The sequence below is a fragment of the Apteryx rowi genome, unplaced genomic scaffold, assembly GCF_003343035.1.
Source record: "Apteryx rowi isolate R43461 unplaced genomic scaffold, aptRow1 scaffold_108, whole genome shotgun sequence".
Taxonomy (NCBI): Eukaryota; Metazoa; Chordata; class Aves; order Apterygiformes; family Apterygidae; genus Apteryx; species Apteryx rowi.
Genome location: NW_020447286.1, coordinates 1,372,794 through 1,392,011, shown reverse-complemented (window position 1 = coordinate 1,392,011; position 19,218 = coordinate 1,372,794). Strand labels below are relative to the sequence as shown.

Below are 19,218 nucleotides of genomic sequence, written 5' to 3'. Positions count from 1 at the left end.
ACCATTAATTTCATGTGTAATGAACAGCTACTCCTTTTTTTTTTTTTTAACTGTATAGCTTCATGCTTTATCTACTTTCACTATTCAAATTCTCCTTTGAAGAAATATTCATTTCCCCTGGGCTGTACTCTGGGACTCATTAGTGTATTTGCAGCTTCATAAATATTACAATTAAAATTTTTTCAAACATTCCTGTGAGATGTGGGGTCATTATCCTTCCTGTGCTAAACTAGAAACAGAGAGTGAGATAAAAGTATCCATTGATTTTGGGACTCCTGGGACTTAGTTTTCCACAGTATTAACTTTATACAGTAATTTCTGTTTGGAGCAAAAATTTCTTTCATTTCCATTGCTCAGCATTTCTTCAACTCAGACCTTGGGTTTTAAAGACAGTCACACAGAATTTAAGAAGACTTAATTGCAATGGGGTTAATCTCGCCTAAAGTTTAGGCAGCTACACCTCCAAAGGGCAATTAATTCTATCTTAAAATAAATGTGTAAAACACAGTAGAGGAACTTCCTTTGGGAAAAATTGCTGTCCTTCACTGATGACAGCATAGGAAGCCTAGATGACTACTTTAGATGATAGCTATTTTTGAGATTGTCAAATTTAGATGAGAAGAATCCTGGGTCTTAATGACCGTCTGTGAAAACTTAACGTCATAGAGGGGGAGTCTGTGGTAGAGGCATGGGCAGAATTCAGCTCTTACAAAACAGTATTAAGTTCAAAACTGAGGAATCATCTTTTTACTTTCTTCAGACCCTTGCAGTCCCTTGCAAGTCTTCCAGATTCTCCAACAAATGAATAAGAATCCTATGGAAGAAGTCTCCTTTTTCACATGCTTTACTACATACTTAAACACTCAATGAGAAGATATATCATACTAACTAAAAGAAGCAGGTAACCTACACAGACAGGTAATTCATTCTGTAATTAAATCATGTGTATGCAAAGGAGAAATTAACCTTGCATAATCTTAATTATGAGATTCTTAACTCTTAAGGTTTTGTTTGTTTGTTTGTTTATTTTTGGAAACTAAAAGATGAGCTATATATCCACATTGTCTATCATCAGGACAAGACTACTCTTGCCTGTGGGTTTCACAGATCTTTGTTGACTCATATTAATGGAATGGTAATATGTAGGAATTTTATGATGTCTTGTAGTTTTTGAAGTAGATACTTTATTGGGAACTGATGTTTTTCCTCATTCTTCCTCCCTTCCAGTTATGAATTTCCTGCCTTATCCATTCTGTTTTGCCTCTCTTCTGGTATGATCTTTCCTCCACATGGTTTCTACCATGTTTTTTTTCTCCCCGTATATCTCTGCAGCTCCTAATCTTTATCTCAAAGACACCTTGGAGAAAGAGAAATCTTAGGATTTTGTTGTTGTTGTTGTTGTTTTTCACTGGAAAAAGTTACACATATTTTTCCTGTGCTTGTACTTGTTCATAAAAATGCCTGAAGTTTTCTGCATAAAAAAAACCCTCCTGAATGAGGCAGATCCCAAGTATGGAAAATGTCTTTCCAAATGGCTAGGCTTTATCAAAATCATAAACAAATGGAAGAGAGTGCTATTCTGGAAAGCATCAGGTAACCAGGCATTGCTGCTCACCCCAGTAATAATATCCGATACACATAACAAGGAGGGAAGTCATTAAAATGCATCGGGGGGACTGTTAAAATAAACTGTCCTCCTACTATATTGAATAATTAACTGTTGTGCTTGTCTTTAGCAGGCTCAGTAGAAACATGAACAGATCTGTGGGATTTTATTCATCTGAAACTTCTCAGTGTGAAGGAACTAGTCATCACTATAGAATCTGATTTCTATTTCTGAATGATTTCCAATTCTGATAAAATAATTGCATGAATGAAAAGCTCTCACAGCACAAGCTAACAGGTGTTGTTTTTGGTATATTGGATGAGAGCAGAAGGGTTTCATCATTGGCTTGATCCTGATCAGAAAAGCAGGGCCCAGGTTTAAGGTGATGCACATCTTGTTAAGATTAGGCTTTTCTAATTGTCCCATTTAGTTTGCTACAAGCTTTCTGAAACTGTTTTTATGACTACAATGCTTAATGCTTAACGTTTTACTGCTACATGATGAGCTGATAACCTTTGAAGAGCTTGTAAAGGAGCTGTTGTGTTATATATAGCGAGAAGCAGAGAACGAGTGAAATACCTGAACACTGAGATGCTTATTACACCATTTAAAGTTCTACTTAATGTCAGTTATGAGGTGAGTAATAGATGTTTTGTAAAGCAAAATGAAAAGGGAAACAGCATGGAAATAAGCACAAAGCTTTAAAGAACAATGATAAGTAATTTTTTTCTTTGTTTTCTCTGAGAATTTATAGCATGAAAAATAGCATCCAAAACTTAGAAATGGCAAAGGGTTAATTTTAAGACATAATACCATTAAGCAATATGTGTTTATGGAGACAAAAAATGAAGGAGATAAAAAGAAAAGTAATGGGGATGGTTTTGATTCTAATTTAGATTCCTTTCAGGTTGAGCAATTTAGTTCACTGAGTACACTAATGAAAATTATTAAGGTTTCCCAGAATTAATTAGCATTATCCATTCGCATGGCCCCACACATAATTAGATCTCATGTGAGAATCAGAATAATTCCTATTGTCTGGTGTTAAAATATTTCTAGCTTTCACAATTTTAACATCTTTTTCTTACAGGCTCATTTTCTGAAGTCTTGTGATTATGTAAGGATCCTTTGCTTTTCTTTCTGAAAATGGAGACATGCGGCTTTCACAGGGCAGAATGAATGTGAAAACCACAAGAAGTTCTTTAAATATTCACATTCATCACAATACAAATTTGAAAAGTTATAATAACACACTGGGTTTTAAAATATGGTGATTTTTTGGCAAACTTATGAGTCTCAGTACCTATTTCTGTAAGGGGTTAAGGATTTATTTTCCCAGTGACACCCCCCCCCCAAATGTTATCATAGACAAAGTATCAGAAAATACATCCCATCATGTTGTTGCAATGGAAAGGTAATAGGACTTTAACTGTAATGACAACCTGTGCTGAGGGATAGTATAAGATAAAGCTCAAGCATTTTAGGTTTGGGATTTATTTAATATGAACACCAAGTCTGAATAATGCAGAAAACCCTCTTTTCCTACCAAACCCACCTAGAAACCTCAAGGTCCAAAAATGGTCCAGAAAAATGCAATGAACCTTTAAGATAACCTCAGAAAGGAGGTATTCTAGAGAATGCGAATTTTAAAGAGAAAGTACAATGTACAAAAAGATTGAGCAGAGAGGGTATCCTATGTGCATGGAAAGAAAGGGAGTCAGAAATGGAAAAAGGAAATTAATAAGATACCTTTTCTATTATTACCAGAAAGAGAATTAGGAGAAAATTCAGATGTTCAAAAATGTTCATTTCCCAATTATAAGCTGTTTTGAAAAACAATTAAACTAATCATTTAGTGTATTCACAGTAGTTACACATGTTTAAGCTGCAACACTTAGAATTGTAACTGTGCTTTGATCTCTCTGAAGTTTAGGGATGCCTGAATCCTTATTTTGGATCAGCCACTGATATAATTAAAGTATATTTTATTCGTAATTAATGATACTTACAGCATCTCTTCCTTTAATTATGCATTCTTCTGCCTGCAGAGGAGTACTAGGCCAGTGGATCTGAAAAAAATACATAAAAAATCATACCACTGGGACCATGCATCGTTCAAGGTTAATCCAGCTTTTCCACTACTGTTCATGTGAAATACTCATTTAGTATATATACAGTTTTTATTGTTACAGTGTATGTTATAGAGTTTAATAATTTCTTGTATATGTTGGAACAGCTTTCAGGTAAAATATTCTAGTTTTATTCTTAAATATTTATAAAAGCATACAATAATGTAACAAACATTGTTCCTGGAATGTAACTACTTTCTTTTGGGGTAACTCAGCAAACTTAATACTAGCCAATGGAATTTTGAAGGAGTTAATACATTGAACATTTTATAGAAACTCAGCATGAATAGCCCTGATAAATTGTCAGTGACTTTCAACAATTTCCCGTAAAATATTAATTTTGAAGCACTGATTTCCTGCTTTAAGTGACACTTAAGGAAGAAGATAGTTTACAGCGAAGTTAATGAGGGTCAGCAATTAACCTCCTGGGAGTAGGATCAACTCTTCACAGTCAATTACTATAAGTGAAGCCAAATTGCACAAGCAGGATTTTTTTCAGTTACTTTTCAGTTACCTACTGTATAAAATTTATGTTTCATTCCAGATGCATGATTTGTTTCAATGAAAACAATGTTAAACCATGACTAAATGGACTGGAATGATTACTTCAGTTCTTAGAACTTTTAAAACTGAAAACAAAACCATGCCCACTTTGGTGATATCAGGCTCAGCTAAAACAAAAGAACTTGGAAATTAAGAGATAGAATCAAAAAATGGATGTCATCATTAAGAAATTTTGTCAATAGTCCAGTCAGAAATTATTTCTATCTGGAAAACATTTGGTGGGGGGAGGTAATTTAATTATCTTAATTTTCCTAAATTTAAAATTATCCTAATCTGAGAAAATCTAAGTCATGGGGATAAATCATAAATCCTGGAGGCCTATTACATAATGCTTAAAAGCAAGAGGTCTGCTGTATGTTATCATTGTCAACTTCAGCACCTCTAAGTGCTTAAGTCTCAGTGGCCAAATCAAACCCACCTACTTTTAGACAGCATCTAAATCTTGTAAGGAATCTGAAATCAATCAGAACACTTGCTTTGGGTGTGAAAGTTTCATAGTCACCTATGTATGACCATACATAGCCATGGAGAGAAAATATCTAACTCTTGTCTAGGCTGTCTATTGCTTCTGAGTATGCTGGGGAGGTACCTGAACTCTGCTGAAGACCTGTGAGGACACTTCTCCAGCTTCCTGCTCAAAGCATTCCTGATTCATTCAGTGCAAAGCTTGATGGTCAAAATCATGTACTTTACTCCCTGGCGGGGGCTGGAATAGGCAACAGCTTGTTTTTAACTGAAAAGCTTCTAACTTAGAAGTTAGGAGATGTGAGTTCTAGGATCTTCTGAGCCTCTAACAGTTTGGACCCATTGCTTCCAGTTCCCAAAGGAGTACCTTAACTACCAGGCTAAAATGGAGCTTTCACCCGTATCAGTGGCACCATATCAGTGGTTCAAGGTGCTGTTAGGAACTGGGAAACCAGAGGGAGAACAAACACAAACTCTTGACTCCGTAACCTAATATTGAATACACTGTAAGTGGTTATTTTTATATTTGGATATTTAGACTTAGTGCTATTCAAAAGATTTTATATGCACATTCTCCACTTAAGAGGTACTGAATTAAATGCATGAGCAGAATTGGAGAGATAAAACCCAAAGAGGGAACCCCCTGCCCCTTTTTCTGGAGTTTGAAAAACAGCTTCATTGTAAGCAACAATAATTTGGTCCTTAGTACACACTAATGAGAAGTGGGGGTTATGTGCACAAACTTCTTACGGAGGAGGCAAAGGCTTTACTTCCTGGGCGAGTTACCCTAATCAAGAGGCTAATGTGCAACATGAGATACCCTCCGTCACTGTGTCTATGACTGCTGCTAGGTACCTGCTTTCCAAACTGAATCCTGCACAAATCCTTCTTCAAGCAAAGCCCCAGCCCTACGGCAGCTCAAATACATGTGTGTTTCCTATTAGGATGCTTCTCATGACTTATGTTACGGAAAGGTTCCTACTAAAAGAAGAGAGAAAGACAGACATCTCTGTTCCTTTTCCACTGGCCATGCAGAGGTATAGACATCTATCTTAGATGCCCGTAGCCAACTACCTACCTCTAAGGGAAGCCCATGCTTGTTGCCTGAAGAGATGGGTCTGAATTATGATTTTAGTAATATGAGCTTCCTCAAGAAGCTCTATCCAGAAATGATTATTTTTTAAGACTCATAACTCTTATGAAGCTCATGAGTCTTAACACAAATAGACACTAAGAGAAACTGAAAGTCTCTTTAAGATTCTTTTAGACTGGAGACCAAAATAGAGCCTGCACATCAGATTTTGCTTTCATATCAAATTTCAAAATTCAATTTTACATGTATTCTGGTTCTAAACACAGTACAAAGCATATGTATATGAAAAAAAGAAAAAAAAAAGACCTGCAAAGCATGAAAAACATTTATTTTATTGTTTTTAATGCTTAAGTCTTTGTAAAGATTTCTTACCTTGGTTTATGCAATGGAGAAGAGCCGCTTGGTCTGTCAGTCATGATTTCAAAGAAATGGATAGTAAGTGGACATAGGTAGAACTTTATCAATATGTGCTCACCATGCTTAATTATATTTGTGTAATTATTGCAGTTTTCTTTAACTGGGAAAACATAGGATGTGTTTGTACCGCATAGAATTCCAGATACTAATCAGCTGTAACAGTAGCCTTTAACCTGCAACATGTTATTTTTCCTGATGTTTGTGCTTTTACAGTTATGACAACTGTCAGCTTTAACTTCAGATTGGTTCTTTGCCAGGACTACAGTCTTTTTGGCAAGCTGTCAGTAACCATTCTTGGGAAATTTCTCCCATGCACCTAGACTGGTGTAGCGTCCCGGTAGCATACATTTTGCTTAGCTGCATGCTTGACCTCTTGTTTGGACATAATTATTCAAAACCTGTCACTACTGTGAGTTACTGTGAAACAAATGTGTAAGTTGCATGTTTAGTGATGGTTTTTCATCTTGCATCACAACATTTTTCATCTTTAAGACCTTGGTGATATAATTCTAGCACTGCATTAAAAAGATAGGAAAAAGCTATTTTTAAATATACTCTTAATAAGAATACATGGAAATATAAGGCTGTATGGCTGACAGCTAATCAGATAAAGGAAACTGTCTAATTGGCATTGGAATCCTAATTAGTGTCTCCAAAGAGCTTCACTATTAAGTCACTAACCTCAAAAAACAGGATGACATGTCTACTGAAAACTAATTTCAGGAAACGGTATGAGCTTTATAGGGCTTCAGTCCAGAATGGACCACTATGTGAACCTGTTTGAATGCGAGTATATGACAGAGCAATTAAATTTTATTCAACTATCCTGTCCTTGTTTTGAGTTGATAAATAATACTTAACAAACAGCGCAACTCGTGTTTGGCTGAAGGACAACTTCTGCAAAAGCACCTGGTTATGACTGGAAGATATTATATGTATTTATCAAGAGATAGAGACCAAGCTTGTCTTATGAGAAGTAATTCCAATGGATAATCAAACTAAAATTATGCTAAATTATGTGCTTCTCATTTAAATTTGAATATGGGTGCATTCCTACATAATATTCAAAGTAGATGCAAGCCAGTCCTGCTTTTGCTGACTTTTGTTAAGCCAGCTCTGGAGTGAAAATGTAGCTAGCTTCACCAGAGGTACGAGAGGAAGGGTACATTATCGGTGCTCTATGCTGTATTACAACAGAAAGTTCCTAATCTGGAGCTATCTCATACTGGACCAGAAACAGATAAAACACACTGAAATCTTCCTGCACAAGACTATTTACTTATGTAAGAAGCCTCTTCATAGCTAGCCCTTTGCTAGCACTTTGAAGCATAAGCTAGGAAGAATGAATATCTGTAAGGAGTTCCTGGAGAAGCAGGAAGTGCAGATTATTTTCACTTCTACAAGCAAGGAAAAATAGAACCAAAGGTTGTCCTTCTCTATGAGCTATTATATCAGTGATGGTGAACTACCGGCAGTGGTTCAAGTTTGCTGTCAACAGAGATCTGGTCTGGCACCAATTACAATGAACTGCAATGCTTTTTAAAATAAATTTGGCACCAGACATCAAAGAAGGTTTTCTATCAGTGTGTTAGATCATTACAAGCCTTAGAGACTTTGGATCAAGTCCCAAATATGTGCAAAGTTTGATTTCAAAGGTGGTATCAAAGGGAGCAAGATCTCTAGGGATAGCAAAGGTCACATGGAGGGTACCTCCAAAGCCCTGGCTTATAGAGGACTGCAGGTATTTGTATGGCTTTAATTTTCTGTAAATATTGATATCCACATTTCATATTCTCCATCATTCTTGCCCCTGGCAGTGTTAGGGTGTTCTTCATACAGAAGCTGAAGCACAGGAGCAACTGTGTTTCAGATACTTATGGTGCAACAAAATTTCTGTGCCTTTGGTAGGCAAGGAGAGATACAAAGGGCACAAAAAAAGAGATAAAAAGGAGGCAAAGGAATTATAATTACTCTCCACTTGATCAATGGAGAAATGAGATGCTGTGTGTTTGCTTAAGTTGTCATAGAAAGTCTGTGTCATAGCTGTGGGCTAAACCCAGATCTCTGGAGTCCCCAATCAACGCAGGAATGACAGGAGGAATTTTATTCCTTGACAGATTTTTGCAGTTTCATGTATATCCCTTCTCTGCATGATGTGAAAGGTGCTTAGGATAATATATGCTGTTAATATTGTTAAACATAAAAATGCATAAACAACTAATCACATAGAAAACTTATAATCTATCCTTCAGACTGTTGCTTGATTTTTGAAAGTTGAAGAGAATGGAACCTTAGGGAACAATATGGTCTATTAGATAAAGGTTTTTTTAGAATGCACACTTCATATGCATCACAAGGTGAATTTTGGGGATTTGATGGATTACTGAGGCTGTCAATAGGCCTCAATGCAAAAGATGTTTTATGTCCACCCAACTTGCTGTTTTTCTTTGAGGGACTCTTAATATGCTCATTAGAACTGAATATCTGAGGAACGACTGGGTTGTTTCATAGAAGAAGGGATATATGTCTGATTGGGTTTAATTTTGTTTTTTAGAGAGCATATTCATATTCCAAATTGTGGAAAAGGGGATGACAATGAATTAAAACTCCAACTGTGTTCTAGAACCTAGAAAATGAAAAAAGTTCTACGAAATCTGCCACAAAGCTACCAACTTTATGAAACATCTCTTTTGCAGATAGTGACTCATCCTGTTACTGGAGAAAGAATAAAAATCAGAAACTTGCCTCCACTCTTGTACTTTCACTAGATTATAACTGGTGTCTTAGATTAATTAAGATAAAGTCTTCAGTTTGAAAGGAAAGGCCAAAGGCTAATCAACACACAGTTAAAGGCAACTTAATGAAGAACCTGGATAATAATGAATCAACCAGTCTCTCAATTTCAGAAACTTCACTCTATGTATCTCAGTAATTGAGCTTTGATATAACAGAAATATGTCATTCCACACTTCTGCTGATAATGTTGTGGGACAATCAAGCTTACCCTAGGTACTGCTGAGTGAAATCAGTGCTGAGCGAATGCTGAGGAAACAAGAAAAGGATTGTGACATTTGTATTAAGAGGAGTTAATCCCCAGTGAGGTCATGTTTCCAAACATGTTAGGTCAAGCTCCATTTACTCTAGTTTCTCATCTTTTGCACATCATAAAAGCAGGCAAGCAGGCAAGCCAGCAAGAAGACCTTCCATTAATTTGTCATATTCTGCATGCAGGTCTCAAGACAGAGAGTATAGTTTCAGAGTAAATGGCTGATCTTCCATCTAAAAACAACAAGGAGGAGGGCAACGAACTTCAAGAGTGTGTCCAGATGGGACAATGATGGTTGGACAGAAGCATAAAGTGTTCTACACTGTCATCTTTCCTCATACTGATTTACTACCAAATGAGGAAGAAGAGGGAAAAAAGTCATTTTATAGAAATGCTTAAATGTTTTTGTATCCCTAATATCTCATCAGAGGACAATTCCTATCAAATGGAAAAGGAGTTAACTCATATCTCACTGTGAAGGAACAAAACTCAGTATGTAACATTGCTATCTGAAGAGTTAAAAATATATATATTATTATTATTAATTTTATGTAGATAAATTCCTAAATGGCCTCTGTGAGTATTTATATCCATTTCCTCCTTTCTAGAACAGCCTTTCCCAAACTGTTCATAAGTAGGAAAAAACATGTTATATCCATTCACAACAGTGGCACATGCTAATTACACTTGGAGATAGGAAAGGTTGCTTATGGTAAAGTTTATGACACTGTTGGCATGGGAACAGTGATATTCACTCACAAGAAGGGTGCAGAAACAAAATACTTTGAAACATTAGTCTAGTGGTCAGTGCACTGTGGAACTCAAAAATCATATTTCTCTAGAGGGGCTTTATTTATTTATTTGTTTATTTTTTCATTGATATAAGAATGAATGAGTGAAAATATTTCAAAACATATTTAGGAAATTAAAAAAAAAGAAAAAAAAGAAAAACACTGAATCCTTTATCTGTAGTCAGGATGATTGAGGCCGGAGCAGTAGCTCCACCAGCTTCCTTTGCTGCCATATGCTTCCAGTATTAGCTACCAAGGACACAAGTCAATAAAGAAGCCAGGGTCCACCCCTTCTCATACTCAGGTCTCTCCACTTCAATTGCCAGAGTGTCATCAGCTGTGGTTTCTATGATGCGCCAGGCTCTCCAGTAGGATTATGACTTAAACCATCCTTCTCCCACAGACCACTGAGTACACTTCAAATGACACTTTCGGTCACTACTTAACAGTATCACCTTTGAGCCAGTGAGGCAAAATGAAGTTTCTAAAGAGTAATAAAAATTAGCTGACAGGTTTGCACTGCCATTGAATTCCTCTTGTCATTTATGTGCTCATAAGGTTTTTTCAGAAAAAAAAATAAAAGAAAAAAAACCCTCCCCTTCTCTGATGCTGTGGGAAAAAAAAAAAAATCCCACACAAACACCTGGGAGAAATTATTCCTTGATTATACATGGGAGATCAGCTATGCACAAAGTGCTGTGAGATGCTCTAAATTTCAGTAAACATGCTGAAAAATAGTGAGGAAAAGATATATATCCTCCAGACCTCTTCACCTGGAGTGACTCTTATGGGTTATAATTGGGGGGAAAAAAACAGTAAACACTGTTTTTTTCTTAAAGATAAACATGACTTTTATGTTAATCTACAAAACTTTAATGTCTACAAAAAGGTCCGTCATCTCCTTTCCAATCATGTATTCTGTGCTACACATTATGTCACAAAGTAAATAATATATATTTTTTTTTTACTCCACCTCTCGGTAGTTGTCACTGACTCGATCCAAGCTGAGGGAATACAAGAGGTCTCTTCCTCCCACAAACAGTCGCTCTTGATACTCATCCAGCAGCATTATGTGAAGACCAAGATATCCAAATGGGCTGTGAAAGACTGACGTCCTGTTTAAATCCCAGAGCTCTGAAATACAATCAGAGTGTGCATGATAAATACCAAACAGCTTAGCTTCATGGCTTCATTTTCCTATCCTCCTAGGGAGGTCAGCTAAAACTTGTGGGATATTAAAATGCTAATCATATAATCTTTGAGTAAGAAAGAGACACAAAACACCTGGGAACAATTTTCAAAACCAGCCATCTCTCCACAAGAATTGTATGTGGATCTTTACATCATAATCTTTGTGCTCAATATATCATAAAATGGGGATGGGGGGAGATAAGTTTCCTCTTTTAACATTTTCTGAAAAGGAAAAAAAAATGTTTTTTAGGATATTAACTGCAAATGGGAAACAAAGAATGAATGGATGGAAATTGAAAAAATACTGGAAACTATCTCCTTGTCTTTCCCTCAGGCTTGTCAAACTACAGTTTTTTATTGTAGGCACAATGCTGTTCTGGTTTTGTTTTTGGGAGGATGGGATTGCTTGCCTTAAGCCCAGTACTGTCTCCGCTAAATTCTCTGAAAACATTAGCACTAAAATCAGCAAGTAAAATCAGTATAAATCCTGTAAAACACATATTTATATTTTTCAAAGTGATTGCTGATTTTTCCAAGAAATATGCTGACCAGTTAAGGGGAGCTGGGGCTTAGCTGTACATAATCCAGGCTCAAGCTGCTTCCACAGAGAATGGGAAATTCATCCTGGGTAATGCTGCAGAAACTTGGAAACAGACCTCAGGAAGAAAGACAGGAGCAAGCACAGCGAAGAAGTCTTTCCTCACTCTCGGGCAGATGGTGCAGCCCGGCAGGCAGCAGGTCTGAAAGGCTGGAAAGCATTTTGCTGACAGGAAGCCTCAAAAGACGTTCTTCCAGAGAGCAGCCTTAGGACTGCTTCAGGGGAGCAGCGGAGCTGGGTTTGGGGGAAAGGAACTCTGTTCCTATGTCTATATTGTGGGGAATTATTTTCTTCTGACGAAACAAAAATCGGTCTTGGTAAAAGGACTAAATTCCCTTTGGCTCATCCTCAGAGCTGTTATCCCTGAGGTTAACTTTCCCTGTTGTTTGGATGTGGCCTAGCACCTGATGCTGGAAGATGTGGGCTATCCATGAACTAGTGAAGACACCAAAGAGGACATCATTCTGGTGGTGCCACACCAGCAGCTATGCTCCTGTGTTCATGCGACACCTTTTCAGCCATGCAGAAGCCACAGATGCCCTGCGAGGGGCTGGTTCTGCAGGTCAGAGGAAGTCCTCACTTGGATACACGATCATGGCATCCATTTGAGACCGCAATCTCTATGGCTTGATTTTCAGAAATGGACGTGTGTCTTTAACCTGAGAATCACAGCCTCATAAACCACCCAAAGATTAAACCACCAAAAGTCATAACCACTATTAAAAATGTGTCCTGCACTCTCTGAGGAAAGTTTTTCAAACCAATGATATCTGAACTTTTTATTTGAATTTTATGTGAACCTTACCACAGAAAGATTTAGCACGACCAATTTTCCTTATGATATCTTACTAATATTTGAAAGTATAGAAAAGAGAACAGAGACCAGACAAGCATTTTTGAGCTATTTCTACAATTTCATTTCATTTTAAGTTATTATGTTGATGATATGGGAATTTAGTAATAAAATAAATCAGCCAATTTCTTGGCTAGGTTAATTCAGGTCAGAGCCTGAAAACAGTTAGTTTCTGAAAGCTGTTTACCTAGATGATAAAATTTTCGTGAAAGGAGTCGTAACAGAAATTCAGCCTTACAACTGATTTAATTTCTGAGATTTAATAGTTTCAGAGAATCTATGGATTAAATAGTTATGTAATTTTAATAAAATCTAGGCTATCCGTAGCATTTTTTTACAATATTGGTCAAAGCACTTTATAACCAGGTATGATTAGCCTGTTTTTAGAGATGGATAAACTAAGTTACACAGCAAGATCATGATAGAGTATAACAAAACTCTTTTTTTGTCTGCGTGTAATGTACTGACCAGTGAATATGTATGCATATATTTGGCAGAGATACACTGAGCTTAAGACTGCATAGCAATGTGGAGATGTTGCTCTCAAAGGAAGCTTCTCTCACCAAGCAAATCCAGCAGATAGTTGTTTCAGAAGAACATTACTTTTTTGTGATCAGATTAGAAATGGGATAAAAGCAGAACTGGAAATATGCTTTTGGTCCTAAATAAAACCTGTTTTTATTTGCAAGAATATAAAACATCCGATATATTTTATTTATGAGTCAGTCTTGGTTTGAGGAGAATTGAATTTTAAAGTTTTAGTCATATAGAAGTCACAGAAAAGACACCCTGATAGCTTCTGCTGATTTATTTTCATGTTGTCCTAGAGATGAACTTTACATAAGTGAGACAATATTTCTTTACACAGATCAGAGATATCAGTCACCTGCTTTCAATGAGAAAATTAAGCATGATGAACAATCCTATACCTAAACCTGTAAACTGGTAACTGGTCACATAAGATTCAGTATTGCTAAGTACACCTGCATGTCTGATTGTCTTAAATGAAAGTTGAGAATATTAAACACCTTTCAAGATCAGACTTGTGAAAAAGTATTTCTAGGACTACCCCCAGGAAAAGGTATACAGGCATGTTTTTGCAATGAGTGTAGAGACCAGCACAGACGTGAACCTGACATCTGGAAGGGCTGAAAAACACCAAGCTGACGAACGTGGGGAGGTTTTTTTGATACCTAAACACAAATGTGCTAGTGGATTTCTGGCCTTTGTGATAGCTGAGATGTTAGCATGGTGTAGCTAAATAGGACGTGGAAGTTTCTGAATGCCAGGACTCATCTGGAGAATACGTGGACTATCCCAGAGAGTCTAAAATGGTACTAAGTGCCTATTATGTCTAGGCAACTGAATTTCACCATGATTTGGTTTAATGTAAGCGACCTCAGCTTTTGAAGCAGTACAACTTCATTCATGTGCTATGCCCCTTCAGCAAAGCTGGTTAGCTTAGAGGTAGCACTGTGGGAATTAGAGCTATACTGCTTCCAGACTTGAGCTGCTGCGGCCACAGGTCACACAGACTTCACATTTATTTTGTGGAGTGTTAGCTCATGGACTTTTGCACTTTGCAATGTTGAGGTACCCTGGGACATTAAAACCAAGATACAATTGGAAATGAGGCACTTAAATTCAAAACTACACCTAAGCAACTTTCCCCCAAATCTGCCCTCAATTTGTGTCTGACCTTGAAGATGCTTATACTCACAAGGGTCACCTTGTAACTGTGGAGTCCTCAAGGTGTCAAACGTTTTGCTCCTGGCCATGCCCATATCCTTAGTTTGAAAAACTTGTTTCCTAGATCATACCAAACTTGAGCATAATCCAAAACCAAGAAGTCCTTCTGACTAATCCTAGGCTTCAATTATGCTGAGAACATCTAGCACACTTACAAGACCAGGTGCAACTGCAATTTTCCCTGAGAATCTGTCCAGAGAAAATATAGTGCTGCATAACATTTTTAGAATATTCTAGTGGCTTAATCAGTCACCTGAGAAATGGCAGGCATGGGTTCAATTTCCTTTTCTAAATGGATTGAAACCCAGATCTTTCTCTTGCCATGAAGAGGTCTAATCACAAGCTATTAGCTATTAGATTGGAAGGGAAGGATGGATGCTTTCTCCATTTCCCGTTGAAGCTATACAACAAAGTAGCAAATATTTAGGCTTCAGGAAGAATGAATGAGCAGGAGCATGACTCTACTTTAGTAGTTAAATTGCTTTTCTGGGAAAGAAGAACTCTAAGTTCTGGCCCTTGTTCTCAAAATAGTCTATGCATTTTATATTAAACAGTCAGTGACTAAAGTATATAAACTGTTCCAGAACATGGACTAGAAACTCTGGGATCCTCTCTCCCATGAGAATGGCTAAAGATTTCAGCTAGTAAAACCCTCCCTTTTATTGAGTTTCTATAGATTTCTGTGACAAAAAGCTTTGTTTTGTCTCATAACATGCATTCTATAAGAATCTTGTATGAAGAAATAAAAAGGAAGAGAAAAAAAGAGGAAGGATTGTTCACGGAGAATATATTGTTCATGCTTAACACATAAGACAGAAAAGAAAAGCTCATCCTTACTCCTGTCTTTTAGTAAAAATGGAGCTTCAGAATGCCTCAGTGTACTGATCATCAGATTTGACAGTGATACTTAGCTGTTCTATTATACTGTACTGAGTGCTTTGCATTCTAATTTAAAAGCTCTACACCGTAAGTAAAAATGCACCCTTGCAGTATGAACAATATTTAACTTGAAAAAATAAATGACTGTTTAAATATTTACATATTCCTAATTGAATCACTTCACTTACAAAAGAAAACCTTAAAGTAAAGTCTGGGCTATTAGATTATATTTCATAAGAGATCTACATCATCTGAATGGAACAAATCTTGCTTTTTTTTTTCCCCCCCCTTCCTTCTTTAAATGCTTTAAATCTGCAGGTTTGTTATCTGTCTGTCAGGGCTTGCTGTCAAATATTCAGACTGATCTCGCTTACCATATTTTTTCTTACAAATCTACTCCAGTGAAGATGTTCATATTGTATCCTCTTTGACAAGCAGGATACTGTTAGCTATTCATTAAGCCATTTTAATTACATTCATAATAGCTGATTTCTCAAATGTTTTAATGATCAGCATCTAATTCTTTCAGACACCTAAGACTGTGTTAAAACAAACATTTCTTCTATTACAAAAAAATGAAATAGATCATTCTTTTATTATGTTATTTCAAGATTTTTAAAATTAGAACGCTTGATAATTAAAACACACTTAGAAGATTAAATGCAAAAACCTTTCTGGTGCAGAATATAGCAGTCTATAGCAGAATTATACTCGGACTTAGCCAGAGTACAGTGAATCTACCTCTCCAGTATAGCAGGTTCTCAGAAATCAAATGCTTAGTGAGGAAGATAAGCTTTAAACCTTGAATATAAACAAATATCACTACAAATATGTATATATATATATATATATATGTATATATTTTCTCCCCTAGGGAGTGAAAGCTGATGTTGCTCTGCTCTGTTTTTTAAAAGCATTACATCATCACAACTGCACAGGTCTATTGTTTTTGCCTTTTTTTGCCCTCTCATAAAAATCTTTGGTTCCCCTTTTAAATCCTATAGAAATATAGTCTCACCTCCCACACTACTTAATTCTGCAGAACATTCTTCCGGCAAAGATGTTTTCCAGATGCAGGTCACTGACAAATGAGTCTGGCACTTTGAACATGCTGAGTATGTAAGGTGGACATGTCAGAGCTCCTTTATCCCTTCTGGCCCCATCAATAATGTGAAAGACCACAGATTACAGGATATAAAGTTTAGGCAATGTGAACACCTCAATGACATTTAATGTTATCAACTGTCAGCATAGTCTTGGAATATAAATATTATAGTGGATCAGATTTTGTGAGAATTTGGCAAACCTTATGTAATTTTTGTTAATTCTTTTTTTTTTTCTATATAGCTAAGTGATAACCAAGACCTGCTTATGTGTGACAAGAAAGGGACAGAAACAGAAAGAGGAAAAGGAAAAAAGAGGCATAGGAAGAGAGTCTGAAAGATCAGTAATGCAGCTTATGAATTACAGGTTAACAGTAATATCAGCAAATTCAAGTATCCTTCAGTTTTTAACCACCAGTACTTTAAGGCAGATTACTATTCAAGGGTACTCTAACAAGTATCACCATCACCAGGACAAAAATATAATCTTACAAGTGGCTGGATCATTCTGACAAGGTTAGGACCCCTAACTGGCAATATTCCATATAAAATTGGTAACAGCAGGCAGAAGTTTTCTTCCCTGGGAAAAAAAGAAAAGAAACAAACAACCCCCCCTCCCCCCCCAAAAAACTATCTTGCTTAATATGAACTAATGCATCAGCAATGTCCTTTCCGATGCTCACACTCTTCTATATCGCTGCCACAATAATTACAGAAGAATGACAGGGGTTGCCATGCAGTGAAGATATACACTAACTCAGGTGCCTGAAGCAGCTGAGCAACAGAAAAGAGGTGCGTGGAAATTGGCCTGTGCTGGCTGAAGTCAATGCTACAGCAGGAAGTTTGCTAGCAGAATTGGAGCCAAGAACTTTAAAAAAAAGGTTTAATCACGAACAGCAAACTAACTCAAAAATTGGGGTGGTAGTAATGGTGACAGTTGCCACTATGCTTTTTAATACACAGATCTTAAGATACTTCGTTATCTTATCTACGGAACATGAATCAGCAGAGGCTGTGAGTGAGGTTGAAGCATGAATTTTCACTGCTTGAGGTTCATCTGTGCGGCTCTATGGCATGGCGGCCAGGCAGACGCCTCGGGAGCTTGGCGGGATAGGAGGCAGAAAGCAAAGTCTAGTGAAGACAAGCAAAACCCCATTACTCCACAACCACTCTCACACGATTCAACCTCTGCTCTTGACAGCAGGTGAGTTGGGCTGTCTAGCTATGTTTGGAGAATGTAATTGGCTTCATGAAGCAAGCTGGTGGAGCAAAGTCCGTGAATAATTTTGCCCATTTGATGTTCTTGTAGACACTTTCTTAGAATTTGTGGGTCCAGCGATGAAGTTCAAATTACAGTGACAAGTAAACTCCCTCCTTCAAACAAAGATCTTTCCCTGTCATTTGTTTAAGTTACAGAGTCAAAAGTTTCTGAAACTGAAAGGTCTGGTTTGGGGTGATGAGAATATTTTCATACCATGCACAATACAGAACTTTCTTGTCTTTTTTCTGGAAATTGGAAAATCTTATAACTTGAACATATAATAAATCACTGGATATATTTTTGTTTCTACTACTTCTACTTAGGTTATGACAGAAAAACTTCAGTAGAATTTGAAAGCCTTTAGCACATCTAATCTTGTTAGCTCATGTCTGATGCTCTATTTTTCTCTGTCACATCCTGGAATTATTTAGTTTCTTTTCCCTTGTGGCAAAATATCATATTCAGTAAGTGCCACTATAATTGATCTGTTTTTAGTTCTTAAACAACAGAAATATAACCATTACAAATCTACCGAGGCACATAGTATTGATATGCCACATACTGCTGGAAAACAAAATGTATGTTTATACAGTATTTCATGACGATTCTGGTTCCTGTTGGAAACTTCCAAAACGAAACTGTACACCAAACTAAAAATAATCACATTTGATCTTTGTACAACATGGGTTTATTGCATTTTTAAGATATACTTCCAGAAGCACATTCTAGTGCAATAAAAAATATTTACTATTTGATCTAATTTTACTAATTCTTAAAAAAAGAAATTCAATGCAGTGTAAGAGTCTTGGTATTGTTGTTATTCAATCAAAGCTATCTAGTAATGATGGCCAATTTGCAGAATGTCTTAAAAGAAAGTTTCATTGTAAACCATCTGAAAACATTTACAGTGCCTGGTTAATGGTAGTGTAGACAACACAGCTAGGCACAAACAGTCCCAGAGGTTCCTGCAGAGCATTGGTGACAACTTCTTGACACAGGTGGTGGAGGAGCCAACGAGGAGAGGTGTGCTGCTGGACCTCGTACTAACAAACAAAGAAGGACTGGTGGAAGATGTGAAGGTCGGGGGCAGCCTTGGCTGCAGTGACCATGAGATGGTGGAGTGCGGGATTCTGCGAGGAGGAGGCAGGGCACCAAGTAGGATCGCAACCCTGGAGTTTAGGAGAGCAAACTTTGGCCTCTTCAGGGACCTCCTTGGAGCAATCCCATGGGTTAGGGCCCTAGAAGGAAGGGAGGTCCAAGAGAGCTGTTTAATATTCAAACATCACTTCCTCCAGGCTCAGGAGCAGTACATCCCTATGAGTAGGAAGTCAAGAAAAGTGGGCAGGAGACCTGCATGGATGAGCAAGGAGCTCCTGGCAAAACTCAACCAGAAGAAGGAAGTATACAGAAAGTGGAAAGGGGGACAGGCCACTTGGGAGGAATATAGGAACGTTGTCAGAGTATGCAGGGATG

General features: G+C 37.1%; 1 protein-coding gene across 1 annotated transcript in view; it reads right to left on the bottom strand.

Annotated features, from left to right (window-relative positions):
* Positions 1-19,218, bottom strand: part of SEMA3E (semaphorin 3E) — a 143,505-nt gene that overhangs the window by 57,947 nt on the left and 66,340 nt on the right. The window contains exons 2-3 of the mRNA XM_026071298.1: positions 11,085-11,245; positions 3,616-3,675 (exon numbers count right to left, since the gene is read on the bottom strand). Of these exons, the coding sequence (XP_025927083.1) occupies positions 3,616-3,675; positions 11,085-11,245 (221 nt within the window). The remainder of the gene's footprint in view (positions 1-3,615; positions 3,676-11,084; positions 11,246-19,218) is intronic.